The 27,617-nt window shown below is 44.9% G+C and overlaps 2 protein-coding genes across 3 annotated transcripts in view; one reads left to right on the plus strand and one right to left on the minus strand.

Annotated features, from left to right (window-relative positions):
• Positions 1–3: 3 nt before the first annotated feature.
• On the plus strand, positions 4–4,933 carry DDX20 (DEAD (Asp-Glu-Ala-Asp) box polypeptide 20; the record flags this gene model as incomplete). Its single annotated transcript, XM_009871250.1, is given in 12 exon segments — positions 4–120; positions 249–417; positions 684–798; positions 878–1,020; positions 1,204–1,342; positions 1,712–1,771; positions 2,230–2,308; positions 2,871–2,976; positions 3,063–3,164; positions 3,846–3,904; positions 3,957–4,025; positions 4,154–4,933. Coding segments are annotated over 12 exon segments (1,938 nt in total), but the record flags the coding sequence as incomplete, so codon positions are not given.
• An 8,033-nt stretch (positions 4,934–12,966) lies between these two features.
• KCND3 (potassium voltage-gated channel, Shal-related subfamily, member 3) overlaps positions 12,967–27,617 on the minus strand; it is a 102,722-nt gene continuing 88,071 nt past the window's right edge. Inside the window, exons 3-7 of one of the 2 annotated variants that reach the window (XM_009871248.1) lie at positions 24,352–24,453; positions 18,790–18,882; positions 16,043–16,099; positions 14,858–15,105; positions 12,967–13,237 (exon numbers count right to left, since the gene is read on the minus strand). In XM_009871248.1, coding sequence (XP_009869550.1) covers positions 13,027–13,237; positions 14,858–15,105; positions 16,043–16,099; positions 18,790–18,882; positions 24,352–24,453 — 711 coding nt within the window. In that variant the 3' untranslated portion in view covers positions 12,967–13,026. The remainder of the gene's footprint in view (positions 13,238–14,857; positions 15,106–16,042; positions 16,100–18,789; positions 18,883–24,351; positions 24,454–27,617) is intronic. The other variant, XM_009871249.1, reaches the window with a different exon arrangement.

Raw genomic sequence — 27,617 nt, forward strand, 5'->3', positions numbered from 1 at the left:
GACCCGCTGTGGCGGCTTTTCCCAGATCTCATCGTGCAGGCCAAGTCCGGCACCGGCAAAACCTGCGTGTTCTCCACCATCGCCCTGGACGCGGTGGTGCTGGAGAGCCCCGCCACGCAGGTAAGCCCAGTCGTGGGTTTGTGAGGAGTTTTGGCGGGTTGTAACGATTTCAAACAGGACGTCTCACACGCCTTTGGAGCAGCGCTGCTGCTTGTGAGACATCCTGTTTGAAATCCGCGTCTTCCCAGATCCTGATCCTGGCCCCGACACGAGAGATCGCGGTGCAGATCCACGCCGTCGTGGCCACCATTGGGGTGAAAATGGAAGGCCTGGAGTGCCACGTCTTCATCGGAGGGACTCCTCTGAGCCAGGACAAAGCCAGGCTCAAGAAGTGCCACATCGCGGTGGGCTCACCAGGTGGGGACGAGCTTCGCGGGGCTTCGTGGTGACTTTCCAAATGTGGGGTGGGTTTGTTGGGGTTTTTTTCTAAGTAATAGGGGATGTTCCCAAAGGCCAGTGCTAGAGACGTTTAGACTAGGTATTTTTTAGCGAGAGCTTATTCTCAATATGCCTTTTTAAAAGGCTTAATAAAATTATTTTCTGAAAGAAATGCCAAAATTAGTCATTAGAACCTTTCATTTAATGTTTTTGAAGTTCCTTCTAACTTTTTTCTTCGTATGTAGGTCGAATAAAACAGCTCATAGAGTTGGACTACTTGAACACAGCCAGTATCCGGCTTTTCATTCTCGATGAAGCAGACAAGCTTCTGGAAGAAGGCAGCTTTCAGGAACAAATCAAGTAAGACAAACATTTATCCTGTGTGTTCATCAGTAGACAAGATACGTATTGGTTACCAGTTTCCATTTCTGTGTCACAGCTGGATTTACTCTTCACTCCCAGCCAATAAACAGATGCTTGCGGTTTCAGCCACTTACCCTGAATCACTAGCTAATGCTTTGACCAGGTACATGAGAGAGCCGACGTTTGTGAGGCTGAACCCCACTGATCCAAGTCTCATTGGTAAGGAGAAGCTTGTTTATAGTGATATTCGGCACGTGTGTGTGCCGGTTTGAATTTGAAGTCCTAATTCTCTTAAGTTGAATTTGAAGTCTTTTAGTTGTAGTGACACGTGTTGACAGCAGCGTTACATGTGCACGTTTTATGGAAACCCTTGATCTGACAGGTTTTTGGTTTCCTGCCCAGGGCTGAAGCAGTATTACAAAATCGTGAGCTCCCATCCGCTTCCGCATAAAACTTTTGAGGAAAAGACCCAGCACCTGCAGGAATTGTTCAGCAAGATTCCGTTTAATCAAGCCTTAGTCTTTTCAAATTTACATAGCAGGTAACAAATTTGAAATAAAGTCTGTAAAAATTGCGTTCAAAAGCGTTTGTAGCGTCCAGTCTTGGATAAACTTAACATAGACCTGTAAGTTCTCAAAGCAGTATTTCAGTCGGAAATACAGCCAGAGGAATGCAGTGTGAAACACTGAAAATAAAGGGGTGCTTTGGCATGAAGGGCCCCCTCTTAGAATGCAGTGAGACCTCATGTCCTCTTGTCCTTTTCCATATGTAAGGTGACTGCTGTAGGCTTAATGGAAAGGACGCTTCTGGAACGTAGCCCTTGGCCGCAGAGAGTAGTGTGTTGTTACGAAAGGGCCAGGAGTTTTTAGGTCACTTTTATTTATGGTTTTCCTTGTGCTTGTTCTGTCAGGGCTCAACATTTAGCTGAAATACTGACATAAAAAAAAACTGCTGAGTGCATTTCAGGTAAGTCCATTCAAAACTTTCCATTTCCCTTAAGTTGTACATAAATGTGACCTAAAATTAATGTTCAATCTTGGTTTACGTGGCCTCTGGTTTAAGTAACTAAGAATAGCCTTCGAATCTTCGTGGGTCTTTAGGATGAGATATTGATTAATTTTTACTTTGATTAACTTTCCTGTCTTTTAATTTTACTTGAGACTATTTTTATGGATGTCCAGATGAGTGCATTGAGTTATTTTTAAAGAGAAAGTTTACTTAGATTTGTAGGTTGAAATAGTGTTTTTCTGGAATTTAGGTCTTCTTTATCTGTAGCTCGTATATGAGAAGCTGGTATCTGGCACCTAGCCAGATTAGAAACATTGAATTTTTTCTTCAGCTGTGTTTTCCATGGCTTATATGTTTAAGTCAAATTTGTCTAAAGCTTTCCAGAATTTGAGGTTTGCATTTTTGTTTTTTTCTAGGCAGCATGAACCAAAATCAGCGTCTTGATGCTATGGCTAAATTAAAGCAATTCCACTGCAGAGTTCTGATTTCCACGGACTTGGTGAGTTTGTGTTTTTTAGCACATGAGTGTTGCACCTGAAGTTAGTTCAGCGAATTAACTTGGACTTGGCATTGAACAGAACATACACGTGCTGGTAAAGCACATGACGCAAGCGCTGTGTGCAGCTCCTTTTCATTGTGAAATTTAGAAATTGTTCCCTATTCCTAATCTGGCTCAAAAATAGTTTTCATCTCTTGCTTTGCAGAAGCCTACGGGTGTTTCAGAGGAGAAGAGTTGGTTGCTTTGGATAGGAGCTGTGGGAAGGAGTAGTGAGTTCTCTAGTACAGGGTGCTCACAGTAGTAAACAGCTTGCAGCAGAGCAGTGGTTACGTCTGAGGTACACTCAGCTTTTTTGTGGCTGATGTGTGTTTCTCTTCAGTTGATTATTTGAGGTGCCGTCAAGAAAAGATTGCTGCCTGCTCTGGGGCCAGGTTTTTTGATGCTGGGGGTTAAACCCAGGCTTGCTTAGGCATAAGAAAAAGGATCCCTAATTTTTGTGTTTGTTTAAAGATCTGTTCAGTGTATTCATTTATGTATCCTCTTCTCTCCTTGTTTTCTCAAGACATCTCGTGGAATTGATGCTGAAAAAGTGAATCTGGTTATCAACCTGGACGTCCCTGTGGACTGGGAGACGTACATGCATCGCATCGGCAGAGCTGGGCGCTTTGGTAAGAAGAGTCACGTGGATTTCTTGAGCTTGCGCTTGTGTCCCTGGCTCTGGTCAGGTAATTGCATTTTCTGTTGTGTGTCACAGGGACTTTGGGTCTATCTGTGACATACTGCTGCCGCGGAGAGGAAGAAAACATGATGATGAAAATTGCTCAGAGATGTAACCTTCAGCTACTTCCTCTACCAGGTACACTCTGACCTGTGAATGCAACTGCTCGTTGGTGGTTTTCTGTTTACTCAGAGCTTCAGGCAAGTCCGTAGGGAACTGGGGTCTGTCTTTGCTGAAGCTGCATTAATTTTGGTGCGAGGTTTTCATGCTGTGTGCTAACGGCTCCTCATGTGACTGCTGCAGTTGTGCGAAGCAGTAGGAAACGCAGTTGTGCGGGGCTGTGGGTGGGGAGATGAGCCCTGCATCCAGCTGCCGCCCGAGCAACTGCAGAACTACTTGGATTTCCAGAAATCTCTTATTAAGCCTTTCTAACGCTGTAAGATACAGTAGAAGGAGGGAGTAATTGAAACGACAGATTTTCTGCCCTTGCTTTGCCAGAAGCTGTTCTGCTAGAAATGTAGCATTTGCCTTCTTGCATAAGTTCTGACTTTATCTGGTTGAATGATGAAATGGGTATGAAAAATAGGTGACAAGTAGTGCCGTGCTGTTTGCCCTGATCAACTTTTGGATGCCATCCATGAAGAAAATGTTGTGGCTATTGGAGCTCTTTCATGAATTGAAGGAATCATTCTGTAGCCCTAACTTAGCATATCTTAACATCTTACCTGTGATTTTGCAAAACTTTGCTTTGGCACTCGTTTGAGTTCTAGAGGGCAGGATGCACTGAACTGCGTCCCTGCTTGTTTCCCTTTCGTGCAGAGCCGATACCTCCGGGGATGATGGATCAGTTTGAAGATGGGGAGGTAGAAGTCAAACCTGTTACACATACAAGTGCTTCACTGAATTCTGACACTGTGTGTCTTCGACCAGAGGAACCAGTACTGCAGCCTCTCCAAAATAGTTTTTCAGAGGTACCTCAGCATCTTCCTGATCTTCCAGGTGATAATTCTTCTGCAGAAAGGCCAAAAAAGGCTCTGAAGCAAAAGCAGATAAAAAAGTGCACAAATTCTGCAAATGTAGGAAAAAGTAGCAGAAACCCTCAAACTTCCAGCTGCCGCACGGAACAGAGGAATCGAGTCAAACCCGTCTCCAGAACGGATGAACAACGTAACGCTCGGGCTCCAGATGAGGAGACCTTAAAAAAAAATCTCCCCAAAATTCCGTGCCTGTCTTCTTTCAAAAACCAAACAAACAATCCCTGGAGCTTCTCAGAGTTTGTTGAAGACTATGAGTATTTCATTAAAGAAGGGCTGGAGAGAGAGGTGGAAATTTTGAGAAGCTATTCAGGCCCAGGAGAACAAGGTGAGCTCCCCAGAAATGGCGGAGTGGAGTGGAGAGAGGTGGAGTGTAACACAGGGACGGTAGCAAACGGTGTTGTGTCTGGTGACAGTGATGGTTCGTACAGTTCCAGGGCTTCCTCCGATAGTAGGGAAAATAACTCGCGTTTTGAAGCATTTTCAGACACTCGGGAGAGTAATGCTGTTCCCACAACACGTCAGGGTCATGGAGGCTTCTGTCCTACACCAGAAAAGCCTCGGGAGCCATCGCAAGTCCCAAAGCAAAATCAAGTGAAAAAGAAAGTTCCAAAACAAAACGTTAAACAAAAGAAAAGCCATTACCAGCAATTTTCTAGGAAAACTGAAGAGGACTGCTCCTGCAGCTCTTGGGGTGATGGTGTTCCCTATGAGGCTTGGAGTTACAAAAACTACTGGAAGTCTTACTACCAAGCGTGGCAGAACTACTACGCTGTGGTGTCTCACTATAGGAGGAGTTACAGACAGTTTACCTGGGTGAATGCCTATCGTGCCAACTCAGTCTATCTTCAGGAGCTGCTGAAAAGTGATTGATGCCGTGATGCTGCCGGGGCCGGGCTGGCTGGCACAACCAACAGGCATTGCTGGGAGGACGGAACTGCTGGGCCACGAGTACTTTGACAAACACAGACATTGTTTGAGGTCAAAGAAAAATGTCTTTTTCGTAAGCAGGCTGTGTGTAGGTAAATGTTTTACATGCATTCCAGTGACGGTGTTACAAGTTGTTAATAAAAGGAAATGAAAGACAGCTGGATGTTGGGTTGCAATCTTTACAATCCAGAGTAACCAAAGGGAGGTAAAAGGCAGCTGCTTACACTTAGAAATTTCAGTGAGGAGATCACAGAAACCAGCCCCAGCTCTCTTTGCCTGACTTGTCTTCTGTCTCACTTCTGGGGCAAGACAAGTTCACCATAAGGCTGCAGAGTGTCTTTATGGAGATCGTTCTGTTTTCTGTAATTCTCTTATTAAAAACACCAGGCACTGATTATATATGAGTTAAGTGGCAGAGAGTAACCTGCATCTCAAGGCCTGTATTGCTAATTTAGATCCAGTTAATTAACATTGTATAAATAACATTTCTATAGCTAGGTGTATGGCAAGCTGTGCAGTAGAGGATGGTTTAATTATGTAGAAAGAGTGCAGCAGTCATAATTGGTCTATCCCTCTGGGTTCAGCGACATCAGACTTGCCACACTTACAGGAAAGCTTTAATTAGAAATGAAATTACCTTTTAGTACTAAAACTAATTGGTGTTTCCTGTTTGGGTTGCGCTGCTTTGCGTGTAGCTGTCCCAAAGCAGGAAAAGATGAGGGTACTGGCTGACTTAGGGTATTGACTCTTCTAATTTTGAAACTTTATCTATGGTTGGGATCACAGAGACAGATTTCTTCCGCTGGTTGTTTGGTTTGGGATTTTTTTTTTGTTTTTTATTTTTCTGGGGCAGAGTAAAGCTGGAATTTTCTTAATGAAAGCACTGCTCACTACCTACTCTTGAGCTGTGCTTCCAAGGAGACTGACTTCTTGAATTTGGTGAAATGAGTGTTTTCAGGGATGCTGGATTGCTCACCTTCAGCAGCTGTCAAATTCATTTTGAGAAGTCAGTTTTCACTCGGGTTACGCAAACCACGTGCTGCTTGAGCGCTCCTGCCGTGCCTGTGAACTCCCGGTGTGAGCCCTGTGCTGTCCCTGGCGGCACTTGTCACCGTGCTGTGCAGTCGTGGGTCTCAGCTTTAGCCCACGCGATTCAGACTCTTCACAGGGCGGGAGAGCTGCCCGGTTGATTTAGCTCAGGAGCGGCTCAGGAATTCTGCGCGAAACTGGCGAGCGGGGCCGCCGTGGGTCCCGCCTCGGGGCGGGCGGTGCTTTCCCGCAGCTGTGCGGGGGTGGCCCCTGGTGGGTGTCGGCCTTTACTGCAAGAGAACATGGTCTGAGCGGTTCTGCTCCGCTCCACTCGGTGCCTGCTAGGGGTCGCCTCGTAAGTAGTCTTAATTTTTGCTTAAACGTTTCTGAAAATTTTCCATAACGCCTCTAGATGCCACTTTCCGGTATGGCTGAGATCAGCTCTACGCGTTTCGTGGTTGAAGCGAGGTGACCCTCTCTGCAACACAAGGTTTAAGGCTTTGGCCTGAACAGAGTTGGTCTTTTAAAAGAAAGGCTTAGGATGTGCTCTTTAAATAGAGTAAGTATCTCGTTAGGAGAAGTACTTTTGTACTTTTTTCCCTACCTTTTGTGTCACAGATTACCCCAGCAATGGGATTCACCAAGATTTGCCTGGCATGGTTGGAAAATGCCAAGACAATCTGATTTTGTCTCCAAGATGGATTTTTTTACAATGCTTAGTGCTCAGAAGGAGGGTACCACAGGAGACGGCTTAGGGATCTGCGTTACTGCTCTCCCGTAGCATCTTGTGTATCTTGCTGTCTTCATTAATGATTGCTTAAGTAAGAGTTATTAGCATTTAAATGCAACTCCAGTAGCTGAGGCCAACACCCAAAATTCTCCGAAAGAATGTCCCAGAATTTTTGGTAGAAGAAATCTACAGCATCATGTCGGTATTTGTGGCACATACTCTGTTTAATCCAGATTGGATACATCAGGTACAGCAGTGGCACAAGACTCAATACTGTAAATGATATACAAGTTTCAACATATGCACTACAATTCCAAAAGAAGACAACAGGAAACTTGGTTCTTCTAGAAAGTTGTTCTCAAATGAAGCTACCTGCAGCTGTATACAGTACATCTTGTATCTGTCCTCTGATGTTTGTAAGCAAAGCCCATTTATAGTACGAAAATAGAAAACAATAAGGTTGAGAGCTTCTCGTAACATAAAACTTCTAAAGAAAACACATTGCATTGGAATGCCTTACTGGTTTATCAAAAATAGACCATCACACGCGGGTTGTGAGATGCTTCGTTGGTCCGAGGAGCCCTCGGGGGCTCCCACTCGTGGTCGCGACGGAAGGGAGAGGAGCGGTCGCTGCGGTTGGTAACTCCCCACGCAGACAGCCCTGTGACCTCTGTGACTCGCGCTAGTTTAAATCAAATGGAAAAGGAACACGTGCACACGGATACACACAAAGTAACAGACTATTGACTGAGAAGAGAACTCAGGAAGGGATTTTCACGAGCTCTTTGTCACCTGGTCGTTTTGACTGTTCCACCTGAAGCTTTTCCTGGCACAGTTTTTGCGATCCGAACGGGAGTAGCAGTACTCCTCTGGTTACGCTTTCTCCAGAATTCTCTGTGGTGTTCTGTGGGTGTTTGTGAAGTGAGCCTCACTTTTCGAGAGAGGAGCTATTAAATTCTACACGGCTTGGATAATTGGCAAAGAGAGGTGAAATGACTTCTTCGAGGTCACTTAGTGATTCATCAAGACAATCAGGAGTAGAACATCGGTTCCTGATGCTAAGTCTCCTAGCCACAACCAACGTGCACGCTGCCTTCTGTTTGCTCTAAAGTTTAGATAGAACCCTTAGGAAGAGTGTTTATGGCATCATTAAATGCAAAGCTTAAAAACTTGAGCTCTGAAGTCATAGATCTAGTGCAGTTGCTTAGTCTTCAAGAAAAAAAGTGATTTTTTTTTTTTTTAAAAAAGACATCAAGATATATTTGGTAAATTATGTGGAAAAAGGTCTTTTATTCAGCTGACTTTAAAAGCAGACTAAAATTTTCATTTCAAAGCTGCTGATATTTGCGAGCCATCCACAAATTCTGACTGTGTAACGCTGCCATGGTCTGACAGGAAAAACATGTTACGGGATCTGAGGGATGTCGCAACCAATAAATTTAAGCGTGATTTTTAATTTACTGAATTGGCTTTGAAATGCACAGAAGATACAACATGTCTGCAACCTCTTTACTTTAAAATGGCAAATGTTTGAATTTTGCTTTCTTTAGGTGGCGTCAATCTGAATTTCTTGTTCCCACCTGAAGCTGCCTGATCAGCGATGGCGATGCTGGTTTGCAGTACAAGTACGGTAGCAACTGGTTTAGGTTAAACAAATAATTTAGGATTTCTGGCTGACGGTAAGGAAGGTCGTATTTTGAATTACAAGTTAACTTGATTTCATGCTCAAGCCACATGTGTTTACCTTTTCCCCAGTTCATTTTTAACAATGATTATTTGACAGATGAAAGTAGTCTCTGGGATAAGAATTCACCATAGAAAATTGTATGTTCTTGGGTTTGTAGGCAGCTAACTCAACAATGTGGAGACTAATTTAATGTGATGCAAGGGAGTATAATGGCAGGAAGAAAGGAAAAAACAAGGGAAGAATTATGGCTGAACAGCAGGAGAAAAATCCTTGACACTGAGATCATTAATCTGCAATAAACTCTCCAGGGAAGCGGGGGAGTCCTTTTCTCAGAGAATTTGAAATCTAATCTAGAGAAAGCAACGCAATAGATTGCGGCGAAGGATCTTGTGCTAGCAAAGGATGGGTTATGTTTTTTAATTCTTTAATTTTTATGCACCAAGACATGTTATTTGTGGCTTCTTCTTTATAGGAGTCCTTCAGAGTTTTAAGGAAAAGTGAAAGCAGAAGGTGGATTTTGGGAAGAGTAGATTGAAGCCAGAGCCTAAGTGTGAAAGGTATTTCTAATAATTCTTTTCCAGTTGGGTGTGATTCCTTCTATTCGCAGCCCAGTGCCAGGTAAGAAGAGAGTAAATCTATTAATAGAATATGCTGAAAATCTGTGAAAATATTTTTCCCTCAGAAAAGGCTTTGGAAAGGAAACAAAATGCTCAGAAAAAGGTGTTGCTCCTTCGATATTTTAATATTGCTATATGAAAGACTGAAAAAATAATCCCCTTCCACTTGGTATACAAACAATCCATTTTTATCTTTTTTTTTTTTTTTAAATGAACTTTTCTAAAACTATAAAAAGTCCTAAGGGATCGAGGGGAGGGGGAAGGCTTTTGAAAGGAACTGCCACTGTGCCGTGGCTGTGCTGCGGAGCAGCTCATGGGGCTGGTTTGAACCACCTGCCTTTCAGAAAGGTGCCAGGACTGGGACCTCGTGACGTGTCTGGGTGCTTTTCTTCCGGGAGGGAGCCCACACCTGACGAAGCCCCTTTCCACACGCATCAGAGCTGCCCAGGACCACGGAGGCGTGCGCTGGTTTTGTGTCTGTACCAGTGTCTGGGTATGGCCCTGGGGAGTGATGCTGGTAAGACAGGGCAGCACTCGGGGCTGCTGGAGAGGGTGGTCCGAATCCTTCTGTTAAAGTTCTGGGCTCAGAATTTTCAGGAGCGGTTTGTCCTTGCCTCAGCAATGGTTTGGAAGTTGCTATTTAAAGATTATAAAGGTCCTTGGAGTTGAGCGAAGCTGATCGCCTCCCTTTGGGGTGGGACTAAGCGGCTGTGGGGCAGCTCCCTGCTCCTCTGGGCGAGCGCTGTTCCTTCTGCCTGCGTTTGGTTTGATGGATGTGATGTTGTCCCCTACTGACCACCGATGGCCACAGATGCTTGTCTTTGCTGTTTCAGTGAGTGCCCGGTGCTCTTGTGACGAGGCTCTGGCTGTGCTGGGCAATCCAGGGACGGTTCGTACTGGCGTATTTTCAAGTGCTTTTGGAAGCATTACACAGCCCACTTCAGATCGGTGTATTAAGGGAGCAAATGCCTCCATTTAAAATATTTTTAGCTCTGCTCATCTAGGCTCAGACTTCCTTAATTTTCATCTGTCTTTATCCTCCTAAAGTCTGTGCTGAGGGACTGACTGCATTGAGCAGCACCTGCTAAGGCAACAGCAAGAGAGGCGAGCCCCATGTGCTTTTGAGCAAGGATAACGGTGGTTCCTCTTCTGTGGAAGAGAGCAAGGCCATGGCTGCCTTGATAGTCTGAGCCCGAGCAGCCTGCCAGAAACCCCAAGGACTGGCTTTCCTCCTCTTTTTTTCCTCCTCTTAAAAACGTTTGATATTTTTTTCAAAAAGCGTGTTCAATGACGGCAATTAAATGCACCAGTAGTGCTTTAGACAAGGGCTGCCACGATTGCTATTTACAGATAAAGAAGGGGCTGCAGAAAGCTCAAGTGGCTTGTTTACTGCTCTGCAGTGAATTGGGACTAAGAAAGGCAGCACCAAGAATCCATGTGGAGTCTGTGACTCTTTGGAATTGTTTACTCCTGCGGTGCCCTGTCAGCATTTCACCCTCTCTCTGTGCCAGTGGAAAGGAGGCTGCAAGGTGGTAAGTGCTGCAGAGCAAGGCCTCTCATCTACACGGGTGAGGGTGTTCAGATGGGGAGCTGGTGATGACAAATAATGAAAATGAAGCAAAGGAAAGATTAAATTAAAACATCAAGAAAAACTCAATATTGATAAGATTAACTGCAGTGTAACCTCATACAGGAAGCAGCAAAGGCAGAGAGCATTTTAATAATTTAAAAGAGGACTAAACATAGTTTTGGGTAACATATTACAGCGCTGGGATAAATGACTATAAGCTGGTGCAGCTACTGAAGCTTAGCTACAGCCCTAAGGTTCCTAGAATGTTGTAGACTTCTATGGGGTTAACGCATCAGCCGTCTGAGTCCGCTCTACAGGCTAAAGGTTAGGAGTGCTAACAAAGCAGGTTGCTAGCTCGTGTGTTTAACTCAGCACGTAGGTCTAGTTACCTATCTGTACATGTACGTGTCTTTACTTATATGTGTATGCGTGTATATAAATATTACATCAGCAGACATTAGGACGGGTGTTAAAAAAAAAGTCGTCCCTTTGCTGAACCAGCCTCAAACATGCTCTGAGTCGGTCTTTTAACTCTAGCGGCGGAAAAATCACTGTTTGGAAACAGGTCACCTGAGATGTTGCCTTATTAGCTACAAACTGCTGGGGTGGGTGCGTTGCCGTTCGCGGGGTGCTTGTGCGGGGCGGTTGGGCATAGCCACAATAATTAGGCAAACAGTGTACGACACGTGAAAAGGTGGGTGATGATGTTCCTCACTCTGCCCTTCGTGGATCACAGCTGTTACGAAAAGGGGCCTTGAGAAAGGCAGAATGTTAGAAAAATGTTGCTCTTGGCAGGGGGAGAATCAGTTATGTTTCAGGACCGTGTATTTCCTTACAAGAAACATTCTGAGAAAGATCTCAGAAAGAGGTGCTAGGACTGGCCACAGCTCAGTTAGAAGCATTAGCTTCTTAGCAGTACCACACAGTGTTACTTCAGTTTTTGGTTGGCTAGAAGTGTGTGACTTTTCCCATACTGACCATAGAACTGCAAAAAGAAAAAGCTGTCTGTACCACACTTGATCGAATGCTTCCCAAGCTCCTTCTCAAGTGGCTGCACCTGTAGCTCCCGTGCTGGGACCAGAGAACTAGAATTGCTAAACCTGGTCCACCCCAACATCAGTGCAGCCCAGAAGCCACTGGTGACGCAACTGGAGTCCTAAGACTCTGAAAAAGCCGAATACCTCTCTCTCCATGCAAAGTATTTGGCTCTGGGATTCATTATTATCAAGTATAGATCCAGACATTATTTGGCTACTATTTACAATGGGCTGTATGTCCAGTGCGAGCAAAGAAATTAATATATAGAATATATAGAAAACAAATTGAGAAGCATGGGCATACGTTACAAGAAACCTCTGTTAGACGTAGGAATGCTTGATGCAGTTGAGTTCAGTGCTTTCTCATTCTTTGCCATTTGTGTGTACAGGATTAAAAAAGAATCCTACTTTTTTTTTTCCTTTTTAAAAATACAGAACTGGTAGTCTAGTCACACTCTTACAAGTAAGTGATAACAAAAATAGAAAGCAGGTACCCATGTGGGACTAAAACTACTAAAGCCTGTCTTTTTTTTTTCTTTTTTGTTTTCCACAAGTATGTTTTCACAGACAATAATTAGCAGACAAACACACTGTTTGCAATTGCACTGTATTGACTTAAAAGGCGGATACAAAATTTTCTAAATAAAGAATGCCATCCAGGGTGAAAGTGTGTGTGTGTGTGTGTGTGTGTGTACACGTGTGTGTGCTGACAACGTGCTTGTATTTTCCTACTGTGCACCCGCCCATGGGAACATGCTCTGCTCTTTGTAACTCGGGGTTGCTCGGCTGTGGCTCTGCTGCACGCTCACACGCACACACACAGAGGAATGGAAATAGATTTCTGTGACAGGTGGCTTCTTTGTCTAAATCTTTTCCTATAAAAGAAAAAAAAATGTGAAATTTTGGTTGGTTTAAAGGTTCTGCTCCATGAAGAAAAAAAATTCACAAAATCCATTGTTTTTCACCTTTTCGGTCATTTCCTCATGAATAAATATTATCCATTAAAAACCTTTAAAAAGGTGCTGCGATACACAGTGTTATATTTCTGTTTTCTTTATTGACTCTCTTGTTGCCACGATGGTTCCTTCCCCTCAGCCTCTGCAGGTGGTGTTCGCCCCGTACCGTGGCACAACACGCTCTCCGTGCGGGTCTTCCCTTTAACCAGCCTCTTCCTCCCTTTCCTTCTCCTTCCTCAGTCCGCAGCCTGCGAGTCTGAAGAAAGCTGCCTTGGTAGGTCTTCGTTGCTAATTCGATGACGAAATGTCAGGTTGGTCCATCCAGGCACAATTTGCAGCAAGAAAGGAACATGGAGGTGTCGAGGGAGAGGGGCACCAGGCTTCCAGCCTCCTTCTGTGCATGAGACGTCTTACAAGGCAGAGACCTTGACGATGTTGCTCGTGGTGGTGGTGGTGGTGGGAATGTTCGTGGAGTGGCCAGGGCTGCCGGGCGGAGGCCGACTCTCGCCCTCTGGCGTGAGCGCGGGTGGCGTGGGGATGCTGATGATGGCTGTTGTTATCTGGGCAGTTTTGCAGTTCGGTCTCAGCCCATCATCTGATTTCATGTTGAGACTGGAACGACTAGAAAACAAATTTAGCGTTTTGTTTTTCTTAAAAAAGAAAGAGAGGCAGGAGAAAGAACGGGTGTGGTGGTTGTTTTTAACCAGTGTCTTATTCCTCTGAATGAAGGACACTGAAATATTCAGGAGGCTCCACTTAAATGTCTTGCAAGGCATCATTTATTTCCACTCAGATTGCACTAAGCTTTTTTAATATTCCTCCTGGCTAAGATACAGCTTTTCACAGGGCAAATCGTTCTATGTTTCCATTTGATTCATTCTAGTTTAATTAAGAGGACGTCTAATTGTGTTGTCCCATGTGCTGTATCTTCTCAGAGCACAGGTAGCTCTGTCTGAGAGAGAGATGTTGTCTCCCTTGCATTTCAAATGCCACTTTCAAATGCGCTGCCCCTTGATCTTTTCTATTCTTTCATCTCTCTGCAGCAGTTTCAAGGATCTGGCAGCTGGGAGCATTCTTATTAGCTCTGCATCAATTGCATCCTATAATTAATTACGGAGGGAAAATGATAGGTTGATATCTGTGCATCTGCACAGCTACAGGAGTCTGCTATTACCGGCCCAACGTGATCGTTGGAAACACAAGGCCTGTCCTCGTCGGAATGTGAAACTCCCAGCTGGAAAGCTATTGCTGCTGTTATCTCAGTGACTCACCAAGAGGCTGTTTCTTGATCACTCAAGCATCCCCAGGACACAGCAGAACCCATTCTGCTCCCCAGTTGCCTCAGTCACAAGCTGAGAGTGGGCCAGTCTGGACTGGGTGCTTCTGCCAGTGGTGACCAGTGCACCCAGTTAGTTGCATTCCACATGAAAAACAACTTAAAAGCTTTTTTTTCCTCTTTCCTTTCTTACACAGTTTGGTAAGTGAGTGAAATAATGAATGGTGCTGACATTAAAAATATCACTGTCATCTGATTTAGCACCCACTGCAACAGGGAGAACAGCTGACATTCCCCTGAGTGACTCTTTTGGGTGCTGGTTTAAATCTATTGGCATCTTGAAACTGCAATAGCTGGAGACTGGTTTTGTGCTTATTCTTTCATAATTCATTCTCCGAAATGCCCTTCTGAATTCACCCTGGCACAAAGTAATTGCTTACTGCCCTAAAGGCAGCTTGCTTTCGGTTTCTAGATCCCTTTGATAGGAGTGGGGAGAAAGAATATAATGCCAAGTACAAAACCAGCCCAGTGCACGAGGAACTTAATGGGCTGAGGGGGACTTTGAAAGTTATTTAGTATTTGCAAGAAAGATACAGTGAGGAAATGATTCTTTCAGCGACTTATGTATAAAATGAAAATTTCAGAGTTTTCTATTAAGACACGCTGCTTCACCTGTGGCTTTTTTAAGCAAGAGCTACTGAGACACATTGTGTCGGCTGGAATTCATTCTTTTACATCCAGTCTGGCCAGAGAAGAGCTGCGCTAGAGTCTGGCTTTGACCTGGTTCTTCCCCAGAAGAGCTAGGAGCCTCTTTCCTTGGGTTGTCTTTAGGAGGGAAACAGAGATGCCTCCAGCGCTAGATCCCTCTCCCCAGCTGGGGAGCAGGCCTGCAAAGATGTCCCGTTGGGAAGCACCCTCCAGAGGTGGGCATGCAGGAGTTAGCAGCAAGAGCCTACTTACTGTACCTGGTTGTGAGTGACGGCTGCTCACTGCACTGGATGTGGATGGTGCTGAGCTCCTGCATGCTCCGGAGGCGAGTGGCTGGCACGCTGGAGTTGGGAAGGTGAGTGGTCTTCTTGTTGCGGCGAGAACAGCAGGAGGTGGTCAGTCCGTGGTGACTCGACAAGGAGGGGCTCCGAGAAGAAGGGTAGTTCTGCATCGAGCTCTCCATGCAGTTCTGCTCGAACAGTTGCTCATCTATGAACTCGTGGTTCTGGGAGGGGAAAAAAAGAGTACTCTTACTCTCCGGTGACACCAAGAGCTTCGGCCCAACAGCAGTTTGTTTCCAAGAGCACCTTTTGCTAGGTGGGTGGGGTGTGGTGGCCCCTTGGCTGTGTAAGATGCTCTCTGCCTCTGTGCCTGAAAATACTTGCACTAGGCAGATCTTAAAAAGAAATGACTCTGCCCTTACCCTCACTACAACCAAGAGAAGATTTTGTTCTCCTGCATCAGTAGGGGAATAAGAGAGGCTCTTGCAAAGATAGACCCATGACAGCCTATCAGTGCTGCCCTGCTTACATACTCTGAGATGGTTAATGTAGCGTGTCAGAATTTCCTTTCATTTTTGCGTCTGGATTCCAAATGAGCCTTCAAAAAGTCTGCAGTGCCACAGGGTTATGAAAACCAAGAGGAAATTCATGGTTCTTTTTCTTTATGCCTGGGGACAGGATTGTATTGTGTTTGGATGACCTCCTTGACTTAAAGCTTAACTGCAGGAGGTTGCTAGTGTTGGCTCTCGGGTTCAAAGCCCACCTGCAATTCACTGGGTGCTCTTAGCTGAGTGTAAATAAGCAAAGTGGAAGGAAGTTCATAAAGGTGAATCTGTAAAGAGTTTTTATGCTAAGGAACAAGAAATCCTGAAAGAAAGAACACTTATGTGTGTATACACCCAAGTAGTTCCAGTGAACATACTTTATCCAGTCCCTGTCAGCATCAGAAGGGATGGGAAACAAAAGCAACCATGGTGAAGGCAGCCATCAGTTCTCATCGAAACAACTAACGACTCTCACGGGTAATGAGCATTGGATAGCCAAAAAGAGCCACGTGCACAAACTCCCAGGGACAAGACCAGGAACGAGAAAGGAAGCAAACACTCTCCAGACACCTCACAGAGACCACAGAGAAAACAGATTGAATTAAAAAGGAAATACCTTGATGGTGGAAGTTCGTACAGATAACAGGGGATCATCCACAAGATAGGACAATCCCTACGGGACAACATGCCAACAAAAGATAAAAACACAATTGATTGTCCATTCCGGCATTCAGAAGTTTAGTCCCAGCACTGCATGTATCGCCTCAGCATTCCAGCTGGCTCACTCAAGTTTGAATGGGCAACAGGACCTTCTCTTTACCAAACCTTGCCTGAATCAGACCACTTTGTTCCTTCCTTCTCGTACTTTTTTTAAAGTTATGTTCTTGGAAAGAGAACAAAACCAGTAACAGCTTTATTACTTCCATCTTTTGAGAGCCGAAGGCAAGGAAAACAAAAGTTTCAGCTGCTGATTCATAAGTACCGAATTGGAATTTTGTATTGCCATTGGCTCACCAATGGGTATGGGCTTTGATCGTGTGCTGGGAAAATGGAAGAAAGGTTTGGGTTGGAGGACTGGATTTGACGCACTCAGCACTTGGAGAAAACATGGCATGTGAATGTCCATACTCAATCTGGGAGTTGGAATGGGTGAAAAAAAGCTCCTTTTGTTTGAACAAGGCCCATCTGTTGCGTTAAGATGACAAAGTAATCTCTGTTACGGCAGCCAGAAGTACTTTAGGGTCACTTTGTCATCTGACACGCTGGATTTGTGAGCCATTCCCAGCCCTTCGGGTGTGAGGCTGTGTGCTGGTGATGGCCACAGATGCCATGAGGATAAATAATGCACTTTTAGAATCCTCCTGCCTAGTTTGGGGAAGGGTGAATTGCCCATTGAAACAAGTTTGCAGCCATGGTACATTCCTCATTCCATTCCTGCAATTTGGTCACAAAATGACTCTTCAGTGTTTAAAAATTCTTTCATTATGGTTTATATTTTCAGGAGGACTGTTGCAAAGTATTTTAATAGACTGTGTGAACTTCAGAATTTCAAGACAGGCTGATCAAACTATTTTAATTGATAATTTCAGACCAAAATACGGGATTTGATGCTACGTGATTTGATGCAACAGCATGGTAATAACTGCCTGAAAAATACAGGGGGAAAGCACATTAAACGTTGTGCAGATTGTCCCTCAATGTTTTAATCAAAATTAAAAGTATCGCTGTTATTGCCGTTCTTTGCTGAAAATAGCGACGACTGGAACATTTTTGACCGCTGAGGCTCGCTCTCTGAGCAGGGGTGTGTGCTGGAGGCAGTCTGGCTTTATTAGTGTGGGGGCTAATGGAGCCACAAATGAGGGTTTGCTTTGGCCACGTTACTTCCAGCAGCCTAACCAGCTCGTTAGTAAGGGAGCGACTCGCGCAGCTCCCGGAGATGTCCGCCCACCCTGGGCAGGGGGCACAATTTCTGTGAGCCTTTACAAAGTCAGGGCCTTACAGGGGTGGGCCCTGGAGACAGGGTTGTCAGCTTTTGTTTGCTTCAGCCAATTTGTTCAAGTTTCCAAACGAAAGTATTCTTGTGAAATGTAGGTCGTAGTACTGACGGGTTTAAGCATAAAGATCTAAACTGAAGAGTCAGATTGCGAAATATCTGCTTATGTAACATCCAAAATTGCTAGAAATAAAGGCAAGATGAGTCTTACAGAATAAATTTAATAGTCACTGATCAGTTCACTGTCCTTGGAGTGGTGACCTTTATTGTGATCAACCAGCTGTACTCAGCAGGTCACTGTGATTAACCACTCATCTTCGTCCAGTGTATCGCTGAAGCCTAAGTGGTGTTATTCCAGCATAAGCCAAACTTATGGAAGTGAGGGTGATTTATCTACAAGAAAGCTCTTGCAAGTCAGAAATCAAAAGTACATTTGATGATGGATGCAGGTAAAAAAGGCATGAATATTTCAAGTGTTAACCTCTCTTCATTCTTTCTAGAATGAATCATGGCATAGATAATGTGTTCCTTTACTGCAGAACTTTTTATATAGTCCTGGAAGTAAAACATATGCATCGAATAAATAACTGAAATGTTCCAAGAGACTTCTGCACACAGAATCAGTAAATAACAAAAAATAAAGTTCTCACTCCCAACACCTTATGTGATATGAGCAGAAAAGTCATGTTATAGAAGCTGCTTGACTGGCTTTGAGATAAATTACCTGCTCTTTGTAACTAGAGCTGGAGCGAGAAAAATCTGTGCAACCTTTAAACCCGTTAAGAGAGTTCGTCTGTGTTGTGCCATATCCAGGGCCAAAAGTTATTTTTTGCCGGCCCGTTGGCACTGGTGACCAGGTTGTAGATTGGAGTCACTGGCAGCATCTTCCTCCTCTTAAAGCAGCAGAACTGTCCTTTAGTATTAATTAGCACAGCTGATGATCTCTGACTGACAGCACAAGACAAGCATAGTTGAGTTCTCTTTCAGAAGCACGTACACCTTTTGTATAGGAGCTCCTTAAGCCCATGCTGCAAAGTTATTTGCATTCAAATGCGCTGGACTGAGCAACCTGGTAGTGACTTTGCACTGGCGCAGGTGACTGCGGAGGAGCAGATAATTGCATCTTTGGCCCTTTGAGCAGTAACTGCATTTTTTTTTAAAGAAGACAATGAAATAAAAGTGCATTTAACGCATTGCAGAATATTCTTGGGAGCCTGAGTGCCAGCCCCCTCCGGCACAGTTTGTAGGTCTGCTGAGCGTGTCTAAGGGAGCACCAGTGCAGAGCGTACTGCGGGCACCGCTTCTCCGCACAGAGTCTGGGCCAGGCACAAAGAGCTACGAGGATGGAAGAGGATTGTGTTGCTACTTACGGTTGTTTTTTCCAGGCAGTGCAGCAGGTGGTGATGTTGGCTTTCAATTAAGGAGGTGCCTTTAGTCATATGCTGTTCCTCTTCAGTGGATCCCTGAAGAGCCAGAAAAAAGGAGGGGACAAAAAAACAAAACCCAAACCAGGTGTAAAACCATGAAAACAAACAGAACTACCAGCATTAGCTTTCACAGGGATAAAGATAACAATTTCAGTGTTGCCAGCTTTCAGGTTTTTCTCATGACTCTTATGAGGTCCATAATTTTTTTTTCTGAATGATTTGGCTTGTAAGCTCAGGTGAGGCACTCGGTTTTGATTCAAAGCTAGTGTATCTCTAGCCATTTTGTAGCTGGAGAGCAAACCTGGGAACCACTGTTGACCTACAATGTCAAGGCTCAGGAACCAGAAAGTGAAGAAAAAAAAGAACCTGTACTGTTTTATTAAAAAAAAAAAAAGTTAAGACTTTTAAGCTTGATGTGACCTTTGAATGCCAACAGATGTGCCTTGAACTCTGGTCTTTGTTGGGAGGAAAGTACAAGCTGTCTTGCACTTGCTGAGCTGCAAGCCTGGCTCTGCCTGACTTTCAGGAGCAGGCGGATGCTATGTATGCAAAAGTAAATATATGTATATATATTATTCTGTTCAAGCATACTCCAAATGAAGAAGCACTGTGCAGCAGTGGCAAAAGGTTTATGCTCATGTGACATGTGAATAGAACAAGACAAACCTGTTGGAAAGACCTCACAATCTAGACTCAACAGCTACATGCTAGGGACCAGCTTTCTCCTATTACTCCTGTGGCCTCAAACTGCTGCAACGTGTGTAACAAATTTGTAAGCTAATTCAGAGTAGAGTGTGCTTAGAGCCAAGCAGGCAGCCGGCACCAGCTGGGAAGGGCTTGGGTACAGCTGAGAGTATTTAAGTTGAAAAACTATTAGAGGGAGGGGTCCCTCCTAGGAAGGTATAAGAAGAGCTGGAGGGATGAGCTGCTCTTGGTGTGGCTGTTCAGGGATGGAAAGACCTTCTGGGGCCCTTCTGCTCGTCTGTTCTCAGCTTCTGCATCAGGTGAGGTGCTTTGGGGACAGAGGCTGTTCGAACCACAGTGTTAGTGATTGGGATCAGCTCCAGGCTGTCTCTGTGCTTTTGTTAAACTGAGGGGCTTCAAGCAGCTGAAATAGAAACGGATAAAATGTTGGGAGCTCAAGTTCAGTATGTGTGTGACGTTTAGCTCGTGCAAGAAGCTCAGAATTAAGCATTCATCAGAACTGCAACAGGCCAGATTAGTCACCTTGGCGTGAGGGGAGAAGTCCAGTACCCTGTGTTTTTGATTTCTGTGCTGTGTCAGTGAATCAGATGCTTGTGTGTTCCTCAAAATATCGCATGTTGCTTACTCAGTGATCTGTTGGTCAGCTACACCTTAGAAGTGGAAGGAAAAGAAGCAATATGAGTCGTTTTGAGAGTTTCTGTGCTATTGGAGAGCCAGGATTGTTTTTCTCACTTTCTGTGTTCTGTGGTGGCAGATTTAAGATCTGGGATGTTAAGGATATCCTCTTACTACTACTATGCTTCTGATCTTGAAATTCACTATGATTTCACACCACGTTAATCAAAGATAACTAGCATTTGCAAAGATGATTGCATGCACTAACATTGCAAATAGGTGGTGTAAAATGCTTCCCTGTGCTCCATAAGTAAAGGGTGCCTGGTGTCTTCTGTGATGTCGAAATGTGAAAGTCAGGAATTGATGTGCGCGGCTTGAATCTCTGCTTAGACATGAAACAGCAGCATCTAACTGTTGAAGAGTGAAAACGGGTAGGATGGGAGACACAGCAAAACATCTTGGCAGAAGTACCAAGACATTGTCTGTTGCTCTCAAGGGGGTCAAATTTAACTATGCCTAAAGCATTGCTTTTAAATACATCTGTGTGTCCTGGTGATTCACTGCAAATGCGTGTCCTGGATCCCATTTCCAGGTTGGTTCTGGGATCCCAAAGTGAAGGAATAACTCTGTCTCTGACAGATACTAGAACACGGCTGAACTGGTGCATTGAGAAAGCTGACTTACTGTACACAGAATTAATAGATTCCCATGGGAATGCATCTTGGACAGGTTATGAATTTTTTGTTGCTGTTGTTTTGGAACATGAGCATTCCCAGAAGTATTTTTAGAAGTGGGCTAAAAAAAAAATAAATCAGTTCCATTTTTCTTATTAACAATCCTCCTGGTGAGCTAAAACATCAAGCAGGTCCTATTTGTGCTCTGCTGAGATTACGGACTCTGCTGAAGTCTGTGTTGGAATATTTCCCATGGAGGTCTTTGCAAGCCCTAAAGCAGATAGGATTCTGCACTAAAACACTGGAAAAGGAGAGAGAAAGAGCACATATTGCAAACATTATCTTCTTATGAGGATTTGCTCGGGAGGAGATCTGAATGGAATCAGAAAGCAAAGATAAGGCTCCCATAACTCTGGCATAAAACCGAAGCCAATTGTTAAATTTTGGCAGCACAGTTTAGCCTCTCCCTGTGCCTTCCATCACGAGGCTGGGCTTGCTGCGGATGGAGAGGGATCGAGGGATGGCAGTGACCAGGCATGAAGTGTAGCATCAGTGAGTATGACCCATACCTTATCTTCTGTTTGCTTTTTCTTCAGTCAGCCCAGTGTGTTCAGAAAGAAAGAGAGTATAACCACCAAGAACCTCCTAGCATGCAGATTAAGAATGAGATCTGCGGTTGGGCAGTGAGAGTGCCAGCAGAAAGGCTTGGCATGGCGATAGTACTGCTGAGGAACGTGTACCTATAGAGATTGCATCAGTGGGACCTACATTACTGCAGGCAAACAAAACCTGTGTCTTCATTAGAAGAGTCTGGCTGTAATGAAAAGACTGGAGGGGGGTGGAGGAGAGGAGATGGCTTGCTTTTTGAGCTGGGATGCCAGCTTTGCAAGGAGTGGATGCCAGCTACCATTCAGTTTGTTCTTGGAAGACATTCAGTGAACTGCTGGTTGCTTGGAGGGAGGCTGAAACACACTGTAGTGTCAGTTCCGAAACCCGAAATACTTCCACTTTACCTCTTCTGCTTCGTGCTTCAGCATGTGAAATTGGGCACTGGTGACTGAGGTGAGCTGGTACAGTGGTTGGACTGTCCCCTCCTGCAAGAGTGGCTATAACGCTTATCTATGGCTAAGCAGATTCTGCTTGTGAAAAGTCACAAGACCTCACAACCTACTGTTCCTAGGATATACACTTATTTAGCTAAAAGGGAATTTCAGCTAGCTGTACAAGGAGATTAACGCTAAGAGGATATGTAGGCTGCTGCCATGGGAAGAATCTCACCATCCCTTGAGCACTTCTGACATAAAGCCCACTAAAAATCTCTCTAAATGAGAAGAAAATGGTCTGAGTGTCTGAGTACTTTGTGTCTAGATGGCAAATGCAAAACGTTACAAATCCACACGTTTCTGAAGCAAGAGTCTGCATTAAAAAGAACAGATCTCGTTCTTGCTGCTGTCCTTGGACAAATCCTTTTCTTTGCTTTTTCTTTACTCTGATGCAAGGCTACAGGCTGAAGACACGCTGTTCCCTTGAAAGATGGTGTCAGTGTATTCATTCTGGTGCTAATGAAAGGGCATTTTGGCACATGTTCCAGAGTCTTGAACAGTCCTTATTTCCCGGTTTATTAGTTTGACTGCAGAGCTACAGCCAGGATACGTTCTGGTGCAGTTGTTTTCCTCAGGTGAACTCTCGAGGTGTTAGACTGCTGGGCACTTGTAAAACAAGTATACATCGATGACTGTACCGTGTGATTGCTAATGATGAAAGAGATGCCAAGTCGTGGCCAAACAGCGACTGGAGCTGGAATTACTGCTGGGTGACAAACCAGCCCTGTGGCAGTCTGGCCACGTGAAGTCTGTTAAAGTTAGCGTGAGTTCTGGGCAAGGCATCAGAATGGGATGTGTACCTGACCAGTGAAGCAGTTTGATGCTGATTTGACTAATGAATATGCACAGTATATAGAAAATATTTTAGCCTCTAATATAGCAACTACATGTTGCATTCAGTCACGTTTTTGTGGCTTGAAAAATTTGGCTGACTAGACTATGCTGTCATTCACATCTTGTACTTGTAAGAATAGTTTGTTCTCCTGCCATAAAATGTAAGGACATAAAATCTTGCCTTGCGGGGTTAAAATGGTCACATACAGCTTTACAACAAAGGATGTTCTGTGCTTCTGTAATTAATTAATGCCACTGCCTGTGAATGGAGAGGCACATCTGGGTTCTTGATTTGGGCATGCAGGTGTGGGAATATCTGCTCTAGGTGGGAAATGAAAAAGCAGAATCTCAGCTGAGCTGGCATCCCCCCAAGTCTTTCCTTTATGGGGATAAGGCTGTGCGCTAGATGTGACCTATCTTCCTGGTCTCTTTTTGATAAAGAAACTTTTCTTGAACTGCTTAACAGCAACATATGGCTCAAGGAACAGATTTTCTGAGTGTCGCTGCCATTGGCAGAGCAGGAGACAACGTCAGATGTGTAGTCAGAAGGATCAAACGTGTTTTGAAGGGGAGAACAGAAACTGACCTGGGCACCCTACTTTCCAAATCTGTATTTCGTGCAAAGTGCTTTTGTAGAGTCTGCTCAAAGACTATTCCAGTTGTAAAGAGCCAGATTCTTACATGCAAAATATTTCCCTCCGTGTGCTTTATCCACTGGACTGGGGTAGAAGTGGGCTCAGGTCCTAGCGAGCAGCTTTCACCATGAGCTGAAAAGGTTTTTCAGCTTTGCTTTTATAAACAGTGGGAAGTATGCTAGGGAAAATATATATTTGAAGGATTAGGCCCCAAGTAAGGATGCATGAACAAGCGCTAGGCGGTTCAGGTGGCTCAATTAAGCATTCGTCATCTTGCTCTTTGCTCCCCACGTGCATGAAAGGCTGATTTATTTGAAATGAAATCCATGAAATGTGCTAATACCTGCTCTGGTGTTGATCAGGCTTAACGTAATAACCTCCTCTCATTTTTGCTGAGCAATCTGACGCACTTAAAACTTTTCTTCTCGTGAATATCTAGTATTAGCCTCCAGAGGCCTTTCTCTTAAAAATAAACTCACCACCAAGCTGCCTGAAACTGTCGCTAGGAAATATTTTCCTGTCCTGTTGAGCATGATCAGGTAGTCCATATTAGAGAGAGACTCTTGAGAATAAAAAGCTGTATGTTGGAAGAGAGTGGATATTTAGAGTATGGGCAGGCCATATACATCAGTACAGCTTCCACAGCCCTGTCACGCGGAGGGTTTTGAGGGAACTGTGCAGCTGGTTGTTGCTGGAAGCGTGTTGCTCAAGGAGGAGCCCAAAGAAGCTTTTTTTCCCCCACGCCCACTCTTGCAGCTGGATTCTAGCCGCCCCTCCACGTGGCACGTACAGTAAGGGGAGCACGGCTGCGCCGTGACGCCGTTCTGCGCTGGGTAACGGGCAATTGGGTGGAGAGAGAAAGGGAGGGAGCCCGGGGAGAGAAGTGGGAATAGGGCACTTCTCGAGCTCTGTGGAAGGGGATGCTGTCTCCACACTCACCGTCAGCTCGAGGGCTTCGTTCAGGAGGCCGTTGCGCTTGCTGTGGAGGTAAGCGTTGGAGCTGCCGGTTTTGGCCACTCGAATCCTCGCCAGCCGGGCTTTCTGTGAGGAAAGCAAATGAGCTGAAGTTAGAGCTTGGCACAGGAATGGTGGTCCTGTGCTGGCAATACTGAGTTTCGGGTTCTTGCTCTACCTGGAAAAGCCTGGGGGTGAAAGAGGAGGGCTGTGCAGGCAGGACGTTGGGGACAGGCAGCACGGTCTGTCTGCAGGAGTCCCCCTGAGTACGTATGTCTGAAGAACATCACCTGCCACAGAGTGCTCGGAGCCTTTCCAGAGGTAAGAAATAGGGTGCTGCAGAGCTCTTTAGCCTTTTGAGAGTTAATAGTAATTTTGGCGGGGGAGATGCACAGCACCCAGAGACACTCGTCTTGGACGCGTTCCTGGCACGGGGTGACGGAGGCGATGCAGCAGTGTGCTCTGCACACGTGTTGCTCTCATGGCTCACCTTCCCGAACGCGCGTGGTTGTTTAAATGCTCTTTTTACCTTTCAGCTCTGTGCCCTGACATCTGTGCTGTCGCTCGCTCTGCCGGCACAGTGACATGGCTCCCTGGCGAGGGTGGGCTGCCCTCTGCCGCGGCAGCGCTGCCTTATGGGCTTTGGTATCTGATGGTACAAGGCTCTGTCCAAAAGTACCCGTGCCTTGACAAACTGACAGAAGTCACCCTGCGACAGCACAGGCATTCAACTGTTCTTGGTTTTATTTATTCCCGACTGCAACCTCCCAGGGGACGAGTTAGATAATAAAAAGCAGTCCAGAATAAAGCAAACAAGGAAAAACTAGTAAGGCCCCTCTTCCTTTTTGATCGCACAGTTCTTAGTGTTTCAGGTTTTCTTTTCAATTGCCGCCTGCTTCTCTGTCAAGTGCTGATTTGCCTTTTTCTTTTCTGCTGTTAATTTATGACTCAAACACCAGTAAAAGTAAATACATGAAATAGCTGTGGCTATTAAAAAATAATTACATTGTGCTGTAGTTTAAAATGCTGCATAATCTTTTAAATAACATGGAACTCGTGATTTTCCTTTCTAATTAGAGGTGCTAATGGGGATACGCTGTAGGAGGAGTAAAGCCAAGAGGCAAATATCTGCAGTGGGTCCAAAGAGTGTAGTAATTCCAGGAGCTCAATTACGGTACATGCATGAGCGACTCTGGCCCTCAACGTTTGAAAGATTTGTTTAACCTGAAGAGCTTCTGCTTAAGCAGACGATTTCTCAGGCAAAGACACGTACAGGATATGAGTTTGCAGATTTAACTGGGTGACACAACATTAAGGGTTATGACCCGTCTGAAAAATGGACGGCCTTTTGGCACCCCCCAGCATGGGGACATCCAGAACTGACTTTATTTTCAATACTTCACCCAGATTTTGTTGTCCTAGTTTAACGTTAAGACTCCAGGTTGGTATCTGAGAGTGAAACCTCTGATGAAACTTCCTCTGGACTGGGGCCAGGGGGTCTCGGGGCTGCCTGGCCGCCCCATGGAAGGAACGTGAGTTGTTTTTGCAAGATGTAGACGGAGGCTACGACAAGAGAATCAGATTGGATCTTCAGTTTTTCTGAAGGCTTTCCCAAACTGCTGGCTTGCTCTAGGCCCTGACTAAGACTGGTCTGGGACTAATCTGGAATAAAACCCACAGAGGCTGCTGCTTTTGAATACGAGGTAGGGGCAGAGAGCAGGGGATAAAGGACTGAAGGATATTCCATTTCCCAGTTACACAGTGTTGTCTGTCTGTTCCTGTTAATTACATTTCCATTCAATTATTTCTTCTGCTTGCAAGGATAGGCCTTTGTGTCTCTGCTCCTTGCTTTTTACAATGATCTTATCTTTTCTGTCATCAGGGCTGGATATTGGATCCAGTGACGGTCTTTACAGTGAGGCTCTGATGGCAATCGCCAAAGACTTCCATTTCTTTCTGTGCTTGGCAAGACATCAGCTCCTTTGCTGAAGGAATTACCAGAGTCCCCCCAACTCACCTCACCCACAGCAGGAAAGGTTTCAGCCTCCCTTTCAGTTTAGTCAGTTGTTAAAGTGGAATTCAGTCTTAGGCTTTTGTAATGAACATTATTCCTTTTACCTCCAGGCTAGCAGGGGATCAAATATTAATAGCTGTACTCCACGTGGACTGAAGATGCTTCGTTTCTGAGATCTGTTCTCTTTTCTTCTTTGAAATAGGGCCACTAGGTATCTAAATAATTAAGCCCCGTAGCTTTTGGTAGTTCCAAACAGACATTGTTATTTTAAAAAAAAGTCACTGGGGCAGGACAGAAGTTAATCCTATTCTCCTCACACAAAAGATTGTCTAGGATTATCACGTCATCTCACTCTGTGCTCCATCGTGACTAAAATTGGTAGATATCTTGATTAACTCTGCTAGAGAAGTTAATTAAAATTGGTGCCTAAAATTGTTTGGGCCCTCCAGACAGTTTCCCATGTTGGACTAGGAACAACTCTAAAACTGTGGTTTGTGGTTTTATGTGAAAGCCTGTGCACAAATGTGCGTTTTCTTGGAAAGCAAATCTATCAAGTGAGACAGACTTTACGTGATGTGTAGGTACGTGCTGGGTGTTTACGCAGGACGCAGTGCTTTGATCATGCCTGACAGTAACAAAAGGCTGAAGTGCCGCAAAGCATTTCCCCCGGCATCTGCAGCAGACGTTCGACGTGGGTTTGTGTGACTGAGCAAAGCACATTGAGGACTTGAAGGGCACCTGGCACCGGAGCGAGGTGTGGGTTACCGTGTGGGAGCAAGTCAAAGCTGCTGTTTCAGAGGAGTTTTGTGTTTGCTGGAAGCATCAGCCTGGCCGTGGCCGGCTGGCAGAGGTGTGCTGTGGCAGATGGGGTAAGGAAGCCTTGAGCTCGGGCCCCCAGCGCAGGCTTTGGAGCAGCAGTGTTTTGCAGGGAAGTGTACTGGGTGCTGTCACTTATTTTGCCATCAGAATCTAGAGAATTAAGCTGATGGGGTCTTCCAAATTCTGCCAGTTTTTTAAGACGTGGGCGTGCTTTTGTCATACCTGTCCTGCAGAGCTCAGTGCTTCTGGTCATCGGGATAGAAGACAGGCAAGTGCAGAACCATGCTTTTCTGACCATCTGCTGCAAATGTCTTTGTTGGGGGGGGTGTGTGTGTGTGTAGCTGTCTTCTGCATCTTATCCCACAAATGTGACAGATTAAAGGTCATTAGGGCCAGGCCTGAGATCACTGTTTCTGAA

Source organism: Apaloderma vittatum, unplaced genomic scaffold (genome assembly GCF_000703405.1).
Source record: "Apaloderma vittatum isolate BGI_N311 unplaced genomic scaffold, ASM70340v1 scaffold5946, whole genome shotgun sequence".
NCBI classification, from domain to species: domain Eukaryota; kingdom Metazoa; phylum Chordata; class Aves; order Trogoniformes; family Trogonidae; genus Apaloderma; species Apaloderma vittatum.